At 46.9% G+C, this 21,601-nt stretch overlaps 1 protein-coding gene across 5 annotated transcripts in view; it reads right to left on the reverse strand.

The window, feature by feature from the left end:
* LOC108921460 (kinesin-like protein KIF1A) overlaps nucleotides 1–21,601 on the reverse strand; it is a 51,405-nt gene that overhangs the window by 13,388 nt on the left and 16,416 nt on the right. For 2 of the 5 annotated variants that reach the window (XM_029249466.1, XM_029249467.1), the window contains exons 4-33: nucleotides 20,098–20,171; nucleotides 19,765–19,944; nucleotides 19,422–19,487; nucleotides 19,128–19,306; nucleotides 18,004–18,115; nucleotides 17,785–17,862; nucleotides 17,347–17,412; nucleotides 16,815–16,832; nucleotides 16,633–16,711; nucleotides 16,393–16,471; nucleotides 15,774–15,916; nucleotides 11,275–11,408; nucleotides 11,059–11,138; nucleotides 10,828–10,903; nucleotides 9,509–9,588; nucleotides 9,192–9,298; nucleotides 8,757–8,840; nucleotides 8,455–8,635; nucleotides 8,153–8,225; nucleotides 7,934–8,027; nucleotides 7,596–7,744; nucleotides 7,178–7,356; nucleotides 6,838–6,975; nucleotides 2,429–2,547; nucleotides 2,091–2,176; nucleotides 1,861–1,996; nucleotides 1,601–1,763; nucleotides 1,278–1,368; nucleotides 1,075–1,193; nucleotides 934–989 (exon numbers count right to left, since the gene is read on the reverse strand). In XM_029249466.1, coding sequence (XP_029105299.1) covers nucleotides 934–989; nucleotides 1,075–1,193; nucleotides 1,278–1,368; nucleotides 1,601–1,763; nucleotides 1,861–1,996; nucleotides 2,091–2,176; nucleotides 2,429–2,547; nucleotides 6,838–6,975; nucleotides 7,178–7,356; nucleotides 7,596–7,744; nucleotides 7,934–8,027; nucleotides 8,153–8,225; nucleotides 8,455–8,635; nucleotides 8,757–8,840; nucleotides 9,192–9,298; nucleotides 9,509–9,588; nucleotides 10,828–10,903; nucleotides 11,059–11,138; nucleotides 11,275–11,408; nucleotides 15,774–15,916; nucleotides 16,393–16,471; nucleotides 16,633–16,711; nucleotides 16,815–16,832; nucleotides 17,347–17,412; nucleotides 17,785–17,862; nucleotides 18,004–18,115; nucleotides 19,128–19,306; nucleotides 19,422–19,487; nucleotides 19,765–19,944; nucleotides 20,098–20,171 — 3,219 coding nt within the window. Of the gene's footprint in view, nucleotides 1–171; nucleotides 388–515; nucleotides 519–933; nucleotides 990–1,074; nucleotides 1,194–1,277; nucleotides 1,369–1,600; nucleotides 1,764–1,860; nucleotides 1,997–2,090; nucleotides 2,177–2,428; nucleotides 2,548–5,496; nucleotides 5,821–6,837; nucleotides 6,976–7,177; nucleotides 7,357–7,595; nucleotides 7,745–7,933; nucleotides 8,028–8,152; nucleotides 8,226–8,454; nucleotides 8,636–8,756; nucleotides 8,841–9,191; nucleotides 9,299–9,508; nucleotides 9,589–10,827; nucleotides 10,904–11,058; nucleotides 11,139–11,274; nucleotides 11,478–15,442; nucleotides 15,482–15,773; nucleotides 15,917–16,392; nucleotides 16,472–16,632; nucleotides 16,712–16,814; nucleotides 16,833–17,346; nucleotides 17,413–17,784; nucleotides 17,863–18,003; nucleotides 18,116–19,127; nucleotides 19,307–19,421; nucleotides 19,488–19,764; nucleotides 19,945–20,097; nucleotides 20,172–21,601 lie in introns of all 5 variants that reach the window. The other 3 variants (XM_029249468.1, XM_029249464.1, XM_029249465.1) reach the window with 3 other exon arrangements.

Here is a 21,601-nt window from a genome sequence, read left to right on the forward strand (position 1 = left end):
CAGACAGAAGAACAGGATCTTTTTGGTGAGAAACCAGTTATTCAAAAAATATTATCTGGTGCATTCTATGAATAGAAGGTTTAAATATATCATATGTTTTGTTTCGATTCGTCCGGAGTGAATGCACAGTGTAAAGGATTCCCTTGCGGCTCACGCGTGGGTGTTACCAACCCGGCTTCTGCGCTTTGATAACAGCACAGACAGAGGCGGGGAGAGAAGGCAGGGCGTGGGGCTCCTCCCCCTCCAGGAGGAAGGAGGCGGCCAAGCCTGCAGCAGACAGGGCGTGGCCCGAGAGCGAGTCCATCAGCGGCCCGTTGAGCACATCCGGGACCAGGAAGCGGATCAGCTCCATAGTCTTCTCACGATCGGAGAGGGCATCCGTGTCAGCTGGGTCACATCAACCAATTAAAGCTGAACACATGGCGTTACCACGGCAACAGAACAGTTTGGCCATCTCCTTTCCATAAGACAACTCGGCTTACCAGACAGCTTACACATTCTCAGTTCCGCATGACCCGCTAAGGAGGGGGTCGTTAATAAAGCTAAAGTAAGCCAAAGTGACATGTTTGCACCTACAGGCTTGAAACATCAAAAGCAACAAATGTGCGCTCTTTCACTTCACGCTCCTGCTCGACACTGCCAATGTTTCACGCTGTGAGCAACCCATTACCACACAAGGGAGGGACTGCTAATTAGCAGAGCAGTTTACAAAGCGGCCTAAAGGCACCTAACAAGTTCCCAAGAGAGAGCTGAGAAATTATACATCCACCTGACCACACCCCCAACCCTCTACCCCTACTGGAAACACAGGGTGATGATACATTGGTATTTTTGGATGATTGTTTACAGTAGACTTCTGGTGATAAGCTATGAGCTACAATGCACAACAACCCAGCAAAAAAATAAACAAAAACTCTTTCAGGTATAACTCACCTGGTTTGGACAATGGCATGACCCTCGGAAACTGCCGCCGCGCTGGCCGCAGTGGACTGTACAGCAAGAGTGAAAACACGAAATTCAAAATGAACTCCAAACATGTGCCTGAAATAATTAAGCAAAATACTTCACCCTCACCTCATGAGGTCTTTACACTGGGGTGGGAATGGCTGTTTCTGGTAATGACCGAAGACTTCGAAAACGATGGGCTGGGTTTTAATGTACTCCACAAATGATTTTGTCACCTCAACTGCAATCTGTCAGCGGGAAAAAATTAGTTGTGGAAAAAATAACTACCACCGACTAAAAGCAACAGATTTGTCAAGGCAGGCACTGCTTACATTTTGTACGTGGTAGAAGCCCAGAGGAGGCCCACGACCTGTATTCTTCAAGGGTTCCGTTGAAAAAGCCTCGTCATGCCGGTGGATGAAACTGCAAGTGGTCATGGGATCGGAGCTCAAATTGCAGTAAGCCCTCATGATGAGTATAAGACCACAGGCTAGCATGAATTTCTCCCTATTTTACAATTTAGTTCTGTCATGATTTTAATTCTGGCAAAGGTTCTTGCTTACAATTCTTTTTTAGTCTTTACATATAACTGTGAAAGCATGTGAAGGTGAGTTGCAAAATGAGATGCACAGTGGTTCGCATCTGGCACACATACTTGAACTGGCAGAAGATATCAGCATACTCCGCAGAGATGCTGGAGGCCTGCAGGACCGTGACTCTGAAGGTGAAAATGCTGCCAATCCGCAGGTGGTCTAGAAAGCCATCCACTGGACCATCCTGGATGGCCTTCACAGGGCTGTCCAGCTCCTCTTCGTTGGCTGAAGTTGACAGGGAGAACAAGGGAGAGCTGGGAAACCCAAGAAGAAACTGCACTTTCCATGTCTTCTGAGCTTCACTGGAAACAATGGCCATTACCTGTACATGTGTTGTTGTTGACCTCGTCTGCAGATGGGCCAAAATCCGTGCTTTGCCCTTGTCCTTCCACAATGCGCAGCTCTTCCTGAGATGTTCCTGAGCGAGACAGGCCCAAAGGGCAGGACTCTGTCTGGAACTGCCCCATCAAGAGAAAGTGTCAGCACAATTTGGACAGCACTATCAGAATATGAGGAACAAACACAAAACCCTTCAGGCTGCAAGCAACCCACCTTCTCAAACTGCTGGTCTTCAAAGGAGATCTTAGCAGTGCCAGACTGCCTTACCCCAGAGCCATAGTCAGGGGCCTCTTCGTCAGCTACAGGGAAATTCAAGATACCTTCGCTTCACTTCTCCCAGAAGTCACACACATTACACCCTCCTTTCTCCTTCATTTCCCTTAGCAAAAATGTCAAACAAGTGATGTGTTCAGTCGATTTAGTGCCAGTTCCCTGTAGTCATTGCCTTCCACCACCGCACATCATATTTGTCAGCATGTTTCCATTCCATTAGCTCCTCTTGGCTGTGAAGGTCACGAGTCCCTTAAGGTCTTCTACCCTGAGGATCTCACCTGAGATTGCTTGAACTGCGACCCTCAGGAAGCCCTTAACATCCCCCTTCTCGCTCACGATGGCGACCCGGTGCACCAGGGGCACAGGGTAGAGCAGGTTGCTGAGATACACAAAGGCTCTGTAGGGGAAGGGCGAGGGAAGAGGCAGAACAGAGAGTGTACAGAGATCAGGAGGGGCCTGGAAACACATGTCCAACACAGCCACTGGACAATACAACACGACATCAAGCTGCACAAGCAAACAAACAGAAGCTGCATCAGCTCCAGCGATAGCCAAAGGTGCCTTTTACAATTGTTTTTATTTGTGGTCTTCATTAATTCATTCAAAAAAAACACTAAGCAAACACAAAAAAAAAAACTTCAATTCCCAAGGGGAAGACGAGGGGTGGGGGTGGAGTGGGACTGTTTGGTGAGGCTAAGGAGCATGGGTACAGAGAAAAACTACCTTCCCATCCAAGGTGCATAACTAATAGAGAACTATGGCTTTTAAAACCAGGATCCTGCACCTTGTACTTCAGTTCCACTCTGCTCATCGGTCAAAAGACAAACACGACCTTCCGAAGTCCTCCACTACCTCTAAGCTCACTTAGGGTAGCGATGTAACAAACCCTGGTTAATCGGCTTGTTGGATTTATTCATTAACATTGCAGCCTTTGCATCAGAATGCCACAGTGGTTTTAATAATCCTCTGTCAAAATTTCCTTGACGAGGGCTTCATGCTGTGCTTCCATTATGTGATCATGTAAGATGGCTTGGATATGATCAGGAGTCAAAGCGAAAGCCTTGACCTTTAATTTATTTCTCACTCTCTTAAGCTGCAACAGAGTTCCTGATAATGTGCAACTCAGATTAATTTTTAATAATATGACATGAATAGGTAGCGTTAACTAACCTTTAAGTATTTATTAAGTAAACCCATCATATTCAAGACCAATGCAATAATGTGCCACATGCAAAACATCAAAACCATGGTTTTCAGTAGATTCAGTGGTTTTCTGCCCAAATAAAGGCCTTTCTTTCTTTTTAGTTCTGTCCTGAACACAGTAGCGAACTGGTAATTGCAATTACTGGCTTTTGACTGTACAGCTATTGATTTTAGTCTGCCTTTAATGGCATATCAATGCAAACAGAGCAAGCTAAGACATCAGTTTTTCTAGTAAAGGATGACCGAGGTTTTGACCTCATTGCAGAGTTTGGGATCACGATGAAACACTTAAAAATTGATATGTAAATTTACACAATGTATATACATGGACACAGGAATTCAGGTGCATGGAACCTTTGAATTAATGTTCCATTATCTCTCTACAACGAATAACTAATGGCTAAAAAGAGGCAATGTGAGGGCATCACAGCCATGGCCCATAAAAGACAGTGAGACAATGAGATAGCTGTAGCTCATCCCAGAGTTCACCAGAGAAACCATAACAAATGGCCAGCAAATGTCTAATCCAATCAGAACCTAAACCCTGAAGATGATGAACCCACTCCTCAGCTCACTGCTCGATGCATGGAGAAGCAAGCAATACTGCAAAAGCCCAGATCGACCATGAGAAGCAAATGGCTGCCCGCAAAGTAACTGGCAAAAGCGACCACTGAAGGGGAGCCAGTGTCACATATTCAAACAAATTCTGAATATGCCAGATGCGACTGAGATAAAACGTGTCTCTATAGCTCAGTTGCAATCGTTAATTCTGTTTTGGCGAGCCCGGGTCCTCTTTTTTTGCTTCCCAAGATCGGTGCTTTTTTGCAGCCCGGGACTACATTTCCCAGGTGCCTGTGGGGTGGAGGGGGAGGGTAAGGAGTGGCAGGAGAGGGAGGTAGAGGGAAGGAGCTTACGACAAGATTGGTGAGGTGCAACAATGGCATGCTCAGAAGAAAAAGTAAATGTAAAACTTTTTTAAAAAATTACTGGTGTTCCAGTTTCAAAGGCTCGGAAATTAAACTGAGAAGCAAACAAAATAAAAGTTAAAAAAAAAAACAAAAAAAACATACAGTAAGGAAGCTGCGTCGAGCCCAACAGTACCAGCACCCACAAATAGGTGAACTTAAAAACCAAGGGGGCGGGGGGTGACATAAATTAAAATAGCACACTACACAGTTCTAGACTCACACTTGCAGAGTGCTTTATGTGGGGGTAGGTGAGAGCGGGGAGCCAATCAAACAAAGATACTATTCACGTTGAATTTGAGAAATAAAGTGAAATTAAAAAACGTCAAAATGAATCTGTGCTCTGGCATGCCTGGTAGAGACAGCTGCAGCAGAAACCAGCTCTTTCATCTTGAGATCCTGAGTCCACCCATTATTCCACAGATCAACCCGTTTACGAGGAGTATTCGGTCTTCATTTACGACCCAGAGTGACGACTGAGCGAAAACGACCCCCTTTGCATCCGGTCGTTCGCAGGCCGTAAAAAAATCAAGTCAAGTCAGAGCGGCAGCTTAAGGCAAGTCTGCTGTGAACAAATGCTGGTAAAAGCAAGCGTCAACAGCGTTTAAATAAAACATTGGATCAAAATGCTTCTCTGGGCTCCATTTTGTTCTTTTTACATTCGCTCTGATCATCCTGTGGCCGGTCCTCAGTCTCTCTGGTTCGTAAATTGGGAACGGGAAACGGTAGCTGGAACAGTTAGCAGGTCACAGCGCTCATGAAAGTAGTTAAGAGGCGAGGAGGGGCAGAGAACAGACATAAGAGGGGCCTGAATGGAAAGCAGGGGAACTGCAGTCGCTTTGGAAGTAATTTGAACAACAGAGGCCTTTACAGTAAAGCGTGGAATTGATAATAATCTCAGAACAGCATCAAGTTATGTAAATGTCAGCAAATTATTCATTTGGTTCGACGTCAACGTGGTCAAGCAGATGTTAAACGGCTACTCTGAGAAGCGTTGACTTTCTGGTTAAGATGACCATCAGCTGACTGGGTTTGATCCTAAACCTCTTAAGGTGAAAACTCTGAGCGTGACAGTGTGTGTGTGAGCGTGTGTGCGAGAATCAGCCGCGGTGGGGCCCGGCATCTCGGCGCGAGAGAGCTAGTTTCCTCTGCCAGCATGCTCCTGAAACCTCACCAACCTTCCCACTACACTGAATAGAGGCGAGCGGTCGTAAAAGGGGTCCTGGCCTTCGCTGGAGCCCGGGCAACACTCGCCCTCATCTCCCCCCAGCTCCGAGCACGGGTCGTCCAAAAAGATCTCATCGTCCAGGTCCTCCAACTCCTCCAACTGCGCCTCCTCCCCCTCCACCTCCGCCACCACCTTCCCGTCATGCCGCTCGTCGGCGAGCTCAGTAATGTCAGAGTCGGGGTCGGAGAAGGTGGGGGAGGGGGTGAGATCGGTCATGCGCTCGCTCATGCACGTGTTGAAAATGGGGGTGCTAGTGCAGCCAGAGACATGGGAACTGGGTTAGTACAACAAGATAAAGACACAGAGGTTACTCCCCAGAGCCGACACGGCCAACGACTGGCTCACAGTGCAGTCACGTGACCTTGCCGCTACCCTAGTGGACTGGGGCCATGTAAGACACATCACTACGGTAAGCTCACTGCTCATGTAGCACGGTCCCAGCATCCCGTAATATCCTTACTGTTATCGCTGTGGACGGCAGCCAAAAAGGCACTAAATATTTAATCTGTCGAATGAGAGCATAATCACAGAGACGGAAACAAAAGATCTGCGGTCAACATTCAGATCTAGTGTATTTCAAAGGCCTCGAAGAATTAGGTTAAGCCTTAGAGCTAAAATAGAACATTGATGCAGAAGAGAACACAAGTGCTATATATGTCTTTTTAGGTTGGATCGGAGCTGTTTATGTCCAATGAGGGCAAAACGGCACCCCAGCAGCTGTACAAAAAACATAAACTAACTGACATTGTATTTCACAGTTATACAGGATTGAGCAGAAATTTTACACAGAAGTCCTTGCATGCATTTCGTTGCCGCTCTTTCGTGCGAAGGCTGCGCTGCCTTTTGTGGTCTCAGCTGCCTCGAAATGTGACTCAGAGGTGAATCCCTGCTGAGGTTACAGACCTAGAAAAGTCCCAGCCAGCACATACCCTTCCCTATTGCCACGTTGCAGAAAACATGCGCAGGGTGAAAATGCGGACCTGCTGGGATTCAGCCAAGAGAATATGCTGTCTCATTATTCCCGATTTCGGAACCAGGCGTTAACCGATGACATTAATTATAGGTGCGAGGAACAGATCGCGCCCCCCGCTGGCTTTTTAATAATGTACGATTCAACGGCAGCATACCTGAGGAGCAGCAGGTCACCTCTGATATGTATACGGTGTTTGACCACTGCTGCGACACTCCCGGTTTGTAATGATACACCAGTGGTTTGAACTGTCTTAGCTACACAGGTAGACTGATAACCAATAGTGTCCCTGGCCTCTAGCACTCCCATTCCGCCACTCACCTGCCCACCAGGCGGAACCAGGGGAAGCGGTCGTAGAACGGGTCGCCGCCGGTCAGCACATTGTCGCAGTCCTCAATGGCACTGCTGGGGACCTCGGCCGCTCGGTCGTACATCTCTCGCATCAGCTCCAGCCTCTGCCTGCAGGGGGCAGTATAAGACGGTCATAAAAGGAGAACAAAACCAAGCGTGCACACCCAAACAAGCGCCGCGTCACTTGATATCACTACTGGAAATGAGCAGGACCAGTGCGGGGCGAAAATATATTATTATAAAATAGTTTCAGGCAGAATTAGCATTGTCATGATGAGGCTGCAGGTTCCCATCACTCAGGAAGTGGCACCTGAGCTTCTCCAGGGTCCAGTAGTGAATGGCACCATTCTTCTGGTCCTGCACCTCCACTGCCACAATGGTGCGGGGGAAGGGCCGTTTCTCCCTGTCTTTGACCGCTTCCGGGGGCAACAGGTCAGGTGGCAGGGGTGAATATAGCGTATCGGTGAGCAGGACAAACTGGAACTGGACCTGTTCGGGGGCATTGGGGGGGGGGCGGGTTTAGGGGACACATGCACACACATTTACACAGGTGTGCATACGCAAAAACGCCAAGTAAGGAGGATGAGGGCAATCTTCTGAGGAAGAGAAAGTGCTTCACTAAGTAATTTCTGCATATAAATGATTAAAACCAACGGGCAAGCTTGAGATTTTGGGATACGGTTCTCCTCAGCATGAAGCCATGCGAGAATTTGACAAAGTGAGGTCACCTTCTTTTTCAGCTCCACGCTGATGGCGTTGGCCTCCTTCAGGAAGATGGCATTTCCCCACAGCAGGTCCCTCAAGGAGGTGAACTGGTACCACCTCCATTTGCGGAAAGCCCAGAGCGCCAGTTCCATCTCCCTCTCCGTCCATTGCACTGTGAGCAAGGAAGCAGCTTGCTCAAAGGGAGCTACATGCCCCATGTAAGGGTTTTCAATCACTTCCCACAACGGAGAAGAACTTTAAGGATCACCGTTAGTATATGGATCTCCTTAGGTCAAAGTGTAGCCTTTTAACAGCTGAACACAATAGTTGTCCACTGTCCACAATCTAGTTGATTTCGCACCTTCCTCTTCTGGCTCCTCCTCTTCCTCTGTGGTTTCTGGATAATACCGGGAGTCCACCTGCTTCTGTAGGGCTTCAAGCTTGCTCTCATAATCCTTCGAATTCAAAAAATATCATTAGACGATCCCATAATTTAGCCGCATTTCACTCTACAGGTAAATTTTTTTTAAAGCTGTTCTTAGAGGTCAAAGCTAGCTGAGCTATTTGTAGCATTTCCTACCAGTCTCTGCTGTTCTAAGAGGTTGTTGGCCTCTTCTCTCTCCTTACGATACTGGTCTTCAAGCTCCTGCAGCCTGCAAAGAGTAGCGTACATGAATATTGTTGCTAACTTTGGATGGCAGACACTTCTCGTTTCCATAAAATGACCACTGGGACAGCAACTCCATCTTGACTTCGATGAAGAAATAATGCACTGTAACCCACGCGGACTTATCTTTCAGCTTTATTCAGCAGTTTCTTCTCCGCTTGGAAACAGCAGTTGTGTGCCAACTAATAAAAGGATTATTACAAGTTGTACCGTACCTCTGCTCCATCTCCACTTTCATGTCGATGCCCTGCTTTTCCAGTAGCTCCCTCTGAGCAAAAGCCCAGTCCACGGGCTCCATGGGGGTCTCGGCACACGGCGTGCGTTCCCGCTCCTGTCTCGCTTGCTCCGGGTGGTTGAACCGGAACACGTGGCTCTTCCCCAGGATGATGCGATTCCCTGCATGGGGTTGGAGGAGAGGAGTGATGTCACATCGGTCCAACATTTACTACAAAAAAGCCATCTTTGTTCCTAAGGGATCTCCATTTACATTGAAAGGCAGCAAGGATGACAAACTCACCAGACCGGAGGACAGTTGGCTCAGTAACCCTCTTTCCGTTAACGTAAGTCTCTGCCCCCTCACAGGGTTCGAGAATGACAGTTACTGTAGGAATAAATGTTATGAGGGTTTATGAGAATATAGAGCACCACATCTTCATTTCTGCACAGCTGTTTCATACTTTGCACTTTTAACGCATTAGTTAGTTTTCATGGTGCTCCTGAGCTCACAATATGGTGTGTTGCATATTGAGGTTCGTCCAGTGAAGTATTTTACAAACTATCTGTATGATGCCTTTGTACGGAATTCTTATAATTTCCCCAACTTTCCCCAAAAGAAATGCTCCTTGTGTTTTGTTGAATTACCGCTGAAAAATTTAACGCCAATGAAATAAGTACCATACTAGGATGCTGAATGTGCCCCCTTGAAGTCCATGAGAATTTTAGGGTTTCTCACCTTCACCCGTGGCTCCAGCAGTGCTAGTGAACGTGCAGTGCTCATCTTTGATGAAGTGGCCGCTGAGAACAATGTCCTGTCGGCTGCTGGCGTCCTCCCGGCCCACCCTGGCCAAAAGCACCCAACGTCACCCAAGCCAAGCACTGATACACAACCGTACACACCCAAAATCTGCACATATTCTCAACAGCATCCCCTGCTTATTATTGTAGACAACACTGAAACATCTTAGAAGGTTAGTGCTCTTTGTTACCGATAAATATGAACATCGACCGTTATCCTCAGCACTCAAGAACTGGTTGAACATTTTCTCTCACCTGGTTATGCCATCTTTAATATAGTAGAGCAAACACTCGGACATCAAGGGATCCTCATTGAGGTTTACAAGGTGAGGAGTCTGGAAGAAAGCACAGGTGACTTGTTATGTTTATGTGCACAAAAACAAGAAGATGGTGCAATGCACCATCACTCATCAGAATGCACATTGGTTAAGTCAGAAAGTATCCGTAACAATCTTCGTCCATGTGAATACAGATTATTGTGCATACTTTTTGACTTAAGGTAGTACAGCGCTGCAAAACAAAGACATATCTTCAGAAGATAAACCAATCAGTCAACAGAAGTAGAAGGAAAGATCATGAGAATGCCATAGCTGGTTTGTGAGTTTCACAGAGGCCAAATGATAGGGAATTCATATTCATAAAGCTGTATCTGATATCACACAGCAACGCCAACTCCAGAAGGCATTCAGACACTGGTGAACGTACTTAATGCAGTATGTTTGCGTCAGTCTGTGTGTTGCCTACTGCAAGTAGACAATGCATGCTGTTTGTTTATTTGCCAGTCCGTTCCCTCCATTCCTTTCTCCTGCTCAAGGCAATCACAAACAATCACACCTTCATTCGACTATACAACTAATTTTTCACACCAATGCTTTCAACTGGAATGGAGGAACAGGCGTGGAAACATTTTAAACACAGTGTCATTGATAGCGCTCCAAGACTTCAGATGGAGAGCAAGTGAAATGCATCTCCGAAAAGACGGAAGGTGGGAAATTCACGGCAGTTTCAGGGGCACACGTAAGCAGAGAAGAGATACAAAGTTTTTTTTATCCCACTTGGCATGAGGGATAAAGACCTCACTGCAACATTACTTATATTCAGAGTAATACAGGGCTCTGCAATGACACACCTCATTGGGGGAAAATAGCCCGACCGTGTCAATGAAAACAGGCTGGGGCTTTCGCTGCGGCAGCTTCGAGACAAAGCAACAGGAATTGTCACTTCCATCCTGTCTTACAATGGGCGATGCAACACATTTTTCTTTCCACTTAACATTCCTATTATTGGGGCTTCCTACAATATTGCATTGGTGTCACACATTTACGTCAACTCATTTAGCTAATGTTTTTCTCCAAAGCAACTTACAAGGATTTACCTATTTAAACAGCAAGGTAACTTTACTGGAACAATGTAGAGGAGGTACCTTGATCAAGGGTTTGACAGCAGGAGGTGGGAATCAAACCTGGGTCCTTAAAGTCCAAAGGCAGCAGTACTAACTAAGCTACATGCTGGTCCATATGTGTTGTAAGGGCAGCAAATTTCCATGTTGTTGGGTGGTTCGAGGTCAGTCTTACCTTCTTGGGTGAAAAGACCCCTAAAGTGCCTCCATCTTCTCGCATGGCCACGCCCATCTCTGCAAGCAATGCCTCTCTGGACAGAGCAGTAGCCCATGGTTAACAGTGCAGCTCCCATCAAAACAGACTTTGCAACATCACACCTTCACTGGTTGAATGGAGTCCATAAGCAATCCTAAACAGAAGTGGACCACTGGCACATTGATCAGTTCCAAGCTCTTGTGCTCTTACCGCTCCATGCGAATGGCCTCTGTCCGACGTAGCTTCTCTTCCCAAGTTTCATTGAGCTCTGCAATGATTTTCTCCGTTTCCTGTTAGAAAAATATAAGTGCACTGATTCTTGGAAAAGGGTCTTCCAAAACTGCAGTTCCCCACTCATGGCTGATTGAGGCAGGCAGGAGGCAGAGAGTCCCAGAGAGTGTAAAGATCTGGTCTTCTAGTGCTCACCTTGAGTCGCTCGATGGCCTCCTCGCTAGCCGGGCTGAACATGATGCGGTCATGCAGGTTGCTGATGGACCCAGCACGGCTGGACAGGGCGGAAAGAGAGGGGGATGGACTCATCCCCGTCATGGCGTTTGTCACTGTGGAGAGATGACCCCTTTGACTGACAGCCGGGAGACTATTGATTTGGTTCTTGTAATCAGGTAAGTCTGTCAGGGGAACAGGAGTGGGGCAAAGGTGGGACAGCAAGGTAACAGCAGGGAGAGGGAGGGGAGAGAAACGGAGAGAAGCAGCAAGAAGAGGACGGACAGAGGGGGAGGAGTCGAGAAGAAGAAGAAGAAGAAGAAGAAGAAGAGAAAGACGTGGCTCGAAATGAAACCCAGTGACAAAGTAAATGGGGACATAGGAGGAGACAGAAGTGACAAAGCTCTAGGTGAGACATTTAGAGCCTTAAGGAAAGAGCAGCAAAAGCAAAAAAAGGAACTGTAAATGCAAGCTACAATATATGAAGCAGCCAGGTGCAGCTCTGGTTTTTTCATTGCTGCAGTTGCGTACGGCCCAGCACTGCCAAGCGAGTTAAAGATCTTCACGTCAGTGTCATTTAATGCAAGCGAGCTACAGTACATCTTGTTTTTATCCCCTTAAAGAATAAAAATGACAAAATAAGAATAAAATTAGTCATCCTAACATTAACTGCTGAAGTGACCGTGTCCATTTTAATGGGATTTGGTGATATTTTAGGATAAATGGATGTCAACTTTGGGACTCAGGAACAGACAAAATATTACCATTAAACTAATGGTAATTATGTTCTTTGACATAATTTTATAAGAAAGCAGTTTACGAAGGGTTATTCAGGAACGCATTACTATCATATGGAGAGGGAAGGTTGTATATTGTTTTGGCGGGTGCTCAAATCTGCGTTCCCATCTCTGTGAGCTCAAGAGCAGGCAGCATAGTTCCCCAAAGAGATGGCATATCTGCTAGGACGTGCCCACTTCATCTGCTGGATCTCATCTAAGAGCGCCTTCGGCGACTCTCTGCCGTGCCATCGAAAACACAAGGACAAACCAGCTCAATAATGCAAGGAGAAAATCGTCATTCAGACATCACACCGAAACACGTGTGCGGCTATGCCGGCACCATGCTTCTCAATTGGCAACTCGAAGAGCTGCCTTCATTCGATGCACAGATATCCAGCTACACAATATGAAGCCACGTTGGAACGACGCACGTGCCGAGATCTCGCTAAAGTGCGGCTTTTACAGACAGATCTGGCCGGGCGCTGGGCCTCTGAGTGCTCTCAGCCATTAATTCGGGGATCGGGTTGCAGTTAAAAGCAGGGCGGATGTGGACGTTTAATGCTAAGGAACTCCATTACGGTGCCACACACATCTCAGTCTGTGGCAGGAAATGGAAATGCCGCCATCGGACTGCAATTTTTGGATTTTGTGCAGGCCGCTGTTGTTCTCTCTCAAAGGGTTTACCAACCAACCAATGTCTACAACCGCTTGTCCCGGGCGGGGTCGCAGTGAACCGGAGCTTAGGCAGGCAACACAGGGCGCAAGGCCAAAGGGACAAGCTTTACATTTATTCATTTAGCTGACGCTTTTCTCCAAAGCGACGTACAGTGTTAGGGTTACAATTATTTACCCATTTATACAGCTGGGTTATTTTACTGGAGCAATTTCAGGGTAAGTACCTTGCTCAAGGGTATCACAACCAGAAGTGGGGATCGAACCTGCGAACTTCGGATTCAAAAGCAATAGTTCTAACTACTACACTACCGGATGTCCCTACACACCTAGGACGGGACGCCGGTCCATCGCAAGGCACCCCAAGCAGGGCTCGAACCCCAGACCGATCAAGGAACAAGCGCTGGCCAAACTCACCACGCCACCCCGTCAAAACTTTTAAGCGACACTTGGCCATTGTGTGCTAAATTTTCACAAGCCGTGTCTGGTTTTGTAAAATTCCACATCTTTGTTAACCAAAATTAGTTTCCATCCGAAAAAACAAAACCCTTCCAAACTACATTTTTCCATTAAGGTTTTAACATTCACTGGGGATCAACCAACAGTGCAACTTTGTCTATATGCGTTGTCAAACATTCCCTCTCATTAAATCCATTTTTGCGAACGAGAAATGGTCACATGCTCATGTTCATAAATGATTAATAATGTGTGTAGTTTGGCTGTAAGTATAAAAAGGAGTAGGGAAAATATATAATATAATATAATATAATATAATATAATATAATATAATATACAAAATTGTAAACTAACAAAGAATAAACTAACCAACTAATCATCACACTGGCATTAAAATACCGTCACACGCAGCCCAGGTACGACTTACCGGGCTGGTTTAAAAATTTTCAAATACACACACACACTTTCAGAACCGCTTGTCCCATACGGGGTCACGGGGAACCGGAGCCTACCCGGCAACACAGGGCGTAAGGCCAGAGGGGGAGGGGACACACCCAGGACGGGACGCCAGTCCGTCACAAGGCACCCCAAGTGGGACTCGAACCCCAGACCCACCGGAGAGCAGGACTGCGGTCCAACCCACTGCGCCACCGCACCCCTTCAATTTTCAAATATTCAATATAAAATATTCTCAAACCCCTTGCAAGATATCTGCAGCAAGCTGCAAACGGCAGGAAATATTCTGGAGCTACGAGCAGCGCTGCATGCTGCCTTCCACAGTGTTGTTGCGGACAAGTTCTGGTACGTTCCGCTGCATCGAGGACATCAGCAGATGCGGTTGAAGCAAATGTGTTGTGCAGAGGTTTCGAACGGAGAGTGAGAACGTGTTCATATTATTTAGAGTTCATAAAATACATGTTTCAGAACATTTATGCATAATATCCAATATCGGCAGCGGAGATTGTTGCTATGGCAACTGGTAGTCATGGTGATGCACAGAGTGCTGAGCCAATATAAAATGATGATTTTTTTCATCATTTCTGCTGCATTCCCACTGAGATGATTGAGCGGGAAAGTGACATCGGGATAAGAGCCCTTCAGAAATCCTGCATGTTTTTTTTTTTCTTGATTTTGTGAGCTCTCAGCGCTAAAAGGAGAATCTTAAAGCTCTTCTCTGTTCTACCGCTACCTGCTGACCTGGAACAGAGGATTTCTGACTGGCTCCTTCTGTCTTTTCTTTGAGCGGAGCAGTTCGGTGCCAAGTACACGATGGCCGGTGTAAACAGCGCCTGCCGCCATGTTCGCCAGCTAATGCACGGGTAGGATCGGCAGCCGGCCAAAGCGGGAGCTCGGGATCGAGTGGCAGCGGGGCATGTCAGAAGCCAACCGGGAAGCAGGCATGGGAACAGAGAGGGCCGCAGCCTCACGCTCATCTGACCAAAAACTATACTCTGCATCATACATCGTAGATCAAAGCAATCAGTTACAGCCATCAACGTTCGTTCACTGCGTTCACTTTTTGCCCAAGCGAAGTGCTCTCCTCGTCATTTGAGAGCAGTTCAGAATGTCTGCTTTATCTTTGCGTCTGTGCATTACTGACATTTTTCCTTTCAATTTCTCATTTTCCATCTTTTCAGTTCCAGATTTACGTCTTTTCCGAGCCTTTCGCTCAGGAAATAATTGATGACTGCAACTAAATAAAGATTTCTGTTCTTTTCCCGGAGGAAGCCGAGCAGCCAGGCGAAGCACTGCAGCGGTAGCGCGGGGTTCTCGAGCGCCAGGAGCGCAGCACCAGACCAAGACCCGGGTACGAGGCTTACGGCCAGGCCTCAGGCCTCTCGGCCCAATTTACTCTGCATCCGGTCCCCGCCTCTCTCGGCGGTTCCAGCAGGACCGCGTGATGAGCCCCGTGTCAGTTGCTATCTACTCTAACGTAAACGCTCTGGATTACCACTTTCTTGGCAGACACAGGAAAAGCATGAAAATAATTAAAAGCCACATATTGCAGGGGTCCTAAAAACAGTAATACTGAGAAACATGGTAAATATTTTTTGTTCTCTCTAATTCTGAAAGGGAGGTTAACAGGGCTCCGATCAATAATAATTGGAAAGGCCGTCTTGGGAGCGGTTGTTGAACCGAGCCCATCTGGACGTTGGTTCGGGCTTCACTAAAACAGTCGAGAACATTCCGCTGCTGAGGAAAACACAATGAGCGGCGAAGCTGAGGAGCGCTAGGATACACACGTTTCATATCACCGATCTCGGACCCAGGACCGCGATACGCTAAGGAGGAGACACAGGAAGAGGAGAGCTGTCATGAAACCGAGCCACATATACAGACACACGCAGGCACACATCGATCATGGGTCGAAGTCCCACTCAAAGCGAGCGCCGGTGTGCATTTTTCAGTGTGTTTGTTCTAAGAGGAGGTCATGCGCATGAAGGCGAGGGCCCGTACTTGGGTCGCCATGGGTTTCTTTCATTGCGCTTCTGTCTGCGCGTCATACGTATTCATCTGAGGCTCTGTATGTGTCTATGTGTGTATGTGTGTACGCGTGTACGTGCACACACTCACTCTCAATGATGTCCCCAAGGCCTTGAGCATACAGCAGCTCCTTGAGCCGGGACACCTCCTCCTTGAGCTCGCGCACCAGCCGGTTGTTGGGGTCCTCGTTGATGACAGCATTGCAGCGGATCTGCTTGGCCCGGTCAGCATACCTGAGAGTGGTGGGGGGGGAGGGGCAACCCAGGGGGCAACCCAGTGAGCCCAGTAAACCCATTTACACACGACACTAGCAGGTGTGAGGGATACTGGAAACTTGCCTTGTGCGGCGCAGGCACTTTATTGATAAACTACGGACCGAAGGACCGATATTAATGGACCATCAACAGGCAGTCCTTATAATTAAAAATATATATTTTTTTAATGGTCCGCACAAGCAATCCTGGGTTTGGATTAATTTACATTTACGTTTACATTTATTTATTTAGCAGATGCTTTTCTCCAAAGCGACTTCCAGTGAACTCTACGTAGTGTTATCAGCCCACACACCTTATTCACCGCGGTAACTTACACTGCTAGATACACTACTTATGCTGGGTCGCTCATCCATACATCAGTGGAACACACACACGCTCTCTCCGTCACTCACACACATTTGCTGCTCTTGGCACTTCTCAACCCTTTATCTCACCTGAGCGTGCTGAGGGTTTCGTCGTAGTTGATGTCCGCGGGGCTGAGGGCTGCCACCATGGCAGTGCGAGAGTTGCCCCCTGGGAGAGAGCAGGTGGGGAGGGGGGCACAGTGAGAGAGGCAGCCAAGCGGGGGGTTATGTTAAATAAAGGTTGTTATTTAAAAATCTCAGCATGGTACCAATCACATGGAGACCCAGTAACTGGTCCAGTGACGCTACAGTAGGTTCGGAGGTGCGTACCCAGGTTTTCCCTCAGCAGCCAGGTGAGCACCGAGTCTCTGTAGGGAATGAAGCTCTCCACCTTCTTCTTCTTTTTGTTCTGCCGGTGAAACACATCCTCTCCATCAACACACGAGAAACCAGTGAACAGGACATGCTCGAACAGGAGCAGCTCGCGAGCACTGAGCGAAAACTGGTATTACCTTGTTTGGTCCGGAGTCCTAGAAAAAGGAGAAAAACAACAGGCGTTTACATAGTTACGAAATTTGAAATATGTGGTGCTGTATAAATAACAAAAAAAAAAAATCATATTTTATGTATATGAATGAAAATGCTGCATCTCTAAAAGCGTGTGGTATGTGCACAGCAGTCCCCTTCATGGACCTTCAGCAGTACGTTATTGACAGGATGGGAAGCGCTGTAGCCAACAGGGAAAGGTGGGCTGCAAAGTATTTTGCAGAAAAGAAAAAAAACGCACAGCTATAAAAATCCACCACCTCGTCTGCGCGTTAGACATCAGAGGACTTTGAGCATAATAAAAACTGCTGCAGTGCTCCTTCCCGACACACTGCAGGCGTACTCAGCACAGCGACAGCAGACAGACGAGACCCTTTCTGCTGCAGATGCGCGGAAAATTCTAGAAGGTGTCCCAGGCTCGGAATGCTCCCTCCGCATCGAACCCAATGTTAACATCAAAATGAATTCACTCGCGTGCTGAAACGTTAAGGCCCTTACCACTTCAGCCAGGGCAGAGATGACCTTCCCGAGCGTCGTCAGCGATTTGTTTATATTTGCTCCTTCCTGAAAAAGACCACAAAGGCCAAAGATATTTAGAGAAGGGCAACTGAAGAACTGGCATCATTTTTTCATTTCTAAACATACCGTTCTTTAAAAGTATTTCCATGGGGCAAGAACATTCTAACATTCTGGCCCTATGCAGAACAAAGATGTTTTTTTAACAAACACTATTAGGATACATCTGAGTGTTTTAAAAGGTGCCCAAAGCAGATGTCAATTATTAATATATTTTGAGAAAAATATATACTAGACTATATTTCACAATTTCTGAGACCTTTTTCAGGATTTTAAATACATGTGACTTATAGGTGGGATTTAAGTGTTATGGTGCACGTGATACTTGGGGACAGGGAGTTTTCGAAGGAGAGCGTTCACCTTCAGCCTGGTTCCTTTGGCTCCTGTGGAATCAGCCCTTTCGCTCCCAGCCAGGTCCACCAGGCTGATTTTACTGACCTGGACACAATTCACAGGGGCGACACACAACATGTCACTGCAATGTCACACACACGCGCTCACATATCACCATCACCGATGTTGGCCAGGAATGAGCCTCCAAACATCTACCTAGAGGAGAACCCCGTGTTGCGGTCCTACCTTCTCGCTGGTGTTGTCCGTGTCAGCGTCGTGCCTCTTCTGGGTGAAGATGATGTTGAAGACGGCGTGCGAGCGGCTGCTGGTCTCGTTCATGTTGGTGGCCGCCACCGTCCTGGGGAGAGAAGTTGAGCGGGTCATTACTCATCGTGACGTCAGGCTCGACCTGAGACCACCAAGGTTCGCCTGAGATGGCTGGAAGTTTCCAAGCAAGACGGATGCGCCGCTGGGAGGCGCCGGCACGGAGATGTTCCTTCGGCGGCTGTGGTTGCGGAACCAGGAACCGCAATGACCAGACTGCAGTGCAGCCACTTCCCGTTTACAGCTCTTCTATTACAGATAAAAGACGGTGGATCTCTGATAAAGACATGCACTTTATCTCACTGTACTTACAATCCAGAAGCTAAAGCTTTAACGCATTAATGGCAATGCTTAATTAAACCATTTTAAGGATTCGTGCGCTCAATTCGCATTTTACAGGAGTGATTTTCACAGTCAGCTCCGTTTGACTGTGATCGGTATTAACGTAGTTTTTAACTGAACAGATGTTTGTTTCGGAAATAAGAGCGCATGGAAATGTTCTCCTCATGTGGGAGATCTCATTAGTGCTGCGAGCTACACTTCCTACTGTCTTACCAGCAGTCACTGCACATTAAATAAAGGCTGTGCACTAATTGCATAATGCGTGAAAATAAAGGAGCGAAAAACCTCTGTTGACAGCTCCTACACTCAAACATCCAAATTATTTCTTATTATTATTATTATTTTAACTGATGCTTTTCTCCATTGTGTCACAATGTTCAGGTACAATAGTAATGTACTTAAAATTATTTACTCATTTATTCAGCAGGGTAATTTTCATTGTGTCAGATGGAGGTAAGAAACAAGGTATACCGTTTGGACTAGGATTCAGCCCTGGATCTTTCTAGTGGAAAGCAGCAGCTCTAACCACTAAATCACTAGTTACCCCATCTAATAATAAATATTTATTAATGTAATACAAATTTAGTGTGTAATTAATCTTTTAAAATCTTAGGGTTAGAGTTTAGGGTTGGGTTTAGGATTCAGGGATAGGGTTTAGGTGCTGTGATCCCATAAGCGGCCATCAGTAAGGCCTGTCCAGATACCTGGCCTTGTTTCCAGAGTCCATCAGGTCTTGGATATCATTGTAGGAGGTAACGGCCAGCTTGGACAGGTCCTCCACGTAGGGCCCCATGAGGGGGTGCTCCCGCACACGCAAGTTGCCTTTGTTCTTGGGATTCAGAAGGTCTCGCACTCGCTCACAGTAGATCTCCATGTAGCTGACCTGGTGAGGTGCACGGGAGAGCCCTCTCAGGTTTGCTTTACCGAGCGTATTGCGTCTACAGCACTTTGAAAGGCATGATGTCGTTTGCTCTGAGATGCACAAGGGTCACACTCACCTCTACAGAGTAGGACATGCTGTTGTCATCATTGTCGTTGATCTTGGTGAAGAGGTCTTCACACAACTGGTGAAAACATGGGCAAGCTTTGGTGGAGCGGATCTGAAATCTCTTTCCCAGAATTCTAGGAACTGAACTTTAGTGTCCTTCTAAAGACAGATTTGTACAAGTAAAGTAGCGCGCAGATATTGCAGATATAAAAATATCAGATAATACACATATTTTTAAAAACCTTGCTGTCTGGAATAGTAGCGTGGATCTTAATGGTGACCACACAGAGAGAGGCTGAACTGCACGAGTTACGTGCAGCCCATGATCCAACAGACCCTGGTGGACATCATACCTGTGGTATGATGCCTTGCTGCCCGGGCTCCTGCTTTCCCATCATGGTGTAGGACTTCCCAGCACCTGTTTGGCCATAGGCAAAGATGCAAACATTGTAGCCTTCAAAGGCATGCAGCAGCATCTCTTCTCCAATGTCCCGGTACACCTGCTGCTGAGACGCATAGTTGGTGTCCTCTGGCTGCAGGGAGAGGACAAGCAAACACCGAGATGTTTTCCTCTTTTTCAAAGCTCAGAGATCAAGTGAATGTTCAACAAGAGGGCAGAGTGATCCACATGAACACCACGCCATGCAGGGTGTCACAGAGACAAGCATCCAGCCGGACCCACCCACCGAGGTGTGAGACCAGTAGGAGAAGTCAAAATTGAAGCTCTTCGTCTCTTTGGGCTGCTTGGGGTTGATGATGGCTGAAAGAGCACAAAGAGGAGACAATCAGGGAAATCTGTGCAGAACTGGTGCAGTGATTTAGACCGGACCAGTACCAGCCAGCCAGCAACATATATGATTCAACACAGACAACAACAACAATAATCCTGTACAGCAGCGAAAATTCACATATATATATTTTTTGCTCCTAAAAGCAAGGTTCGGTAAAGATCATGAAGAGAAAAAAGGAAGGAAAGCACAGGATACCATGATGGGGACTCAAAATTTGTTGCAAGTGGATATGTTACTCATAGCTAAATATTGGTTAATTTTTTTGCAGGAGATAAGAGAAAAGGTAAATAAATGAAAATGCAGTTCAGTTAATGAGTCATCGCTGTTCCACTATAACTCACCGCAGACAATTATAGCCGAGTCACGCGTTTTGCGTCAAAGACAGCTCAAGGGGGGTGACTCGGTTCTGGAACCAATATGGCACATCAGATGCCATCCAGAACTGCCGAAGATCTGAAACATCACTCGTGGCACCAACGTCAAAGCGCAGCTTTTGAGTCGAGGTCGCCTTTCAAATATTTTTAATTTTGCAGCAGCGCTATGGATCACGGCCACGTTATGCTGCCATCCTGACTATTTTTACACTGCTTCTACAAACGAAGATGAAGCCCACTGAACCATTCCTCTGGGATGCATAGCAGTGGCAGACATGACAGTTCCTTTACGGAAGGAGAAAAGGCAGGACATGCCATGAATCTAGCCGCTGTTTCCTGCGAGCCCGTTTCTCGCCGGGCCCAGCGGCACCATGACTCACGGTAGCGTCCGAGCAGCCTTCTCAACTCAGCCAGCGGTGCAAAATCAATTCCTGCATAAACGGCAGTGGCAATTACATTTCGAAAAGCATCCGCACTTCAGCTGGTGAAGAGAGAACGTTGCCGACCTTTTTTCTCCCTTTATTAACGTTCTCTTCCTGGCGGCTGAGCCTCCTTCTGGCCTTTTACAGAGATGCCAACTTGATTTGTGAATTTACCCTCTGTGCCCCGGGGACAGATGAGTGCAGTGCCCCAGAAGAGGTTTTTTCAATGCTTCCTCTAAAATTTAGTACCCACCTAGTTCCCCAGGCTGCTGACATTCTGGAGACAAACTGAAGACCTTTCCTAGGTTACTGGAGATAAAATGAAGGACTCTCTGCTGTAGCATCTTATTCTCAACTACTAAAGTAGCTATCTGAATAGCCTCAGATGTTAGAGTAGAAAGCCCTTCATTCTATCTCCAGTAACATAGGAAAGACCTTCACTTAGTCTCCAGAGTGTCAGTAGCATGGGATGCTAGCTAGAGTGAACTATAACATAGCATCTGATGCTACTGTTGTGCTACAGTTGGACTGAAGGTCTTTCCGTTAGGCTTCTTAAGCAACAACCATGTTGGAAGTAGGTTTAGATCTTTGAATGCATGTTGG

This window comes from Scleropages formosus, chromosome 25 (assembly GCF_900964775.1).
Source record: "Scleropages formosus chromosome 25, fSclFor1.1, whole genome shotgun sequence".
Lineage (NCBI taxonomy): Eukaryota > Metazoa > Chordata > Actinopteri > Osteoglossiformes > Osteoglossidae > Scleropages > Scleropages formosus.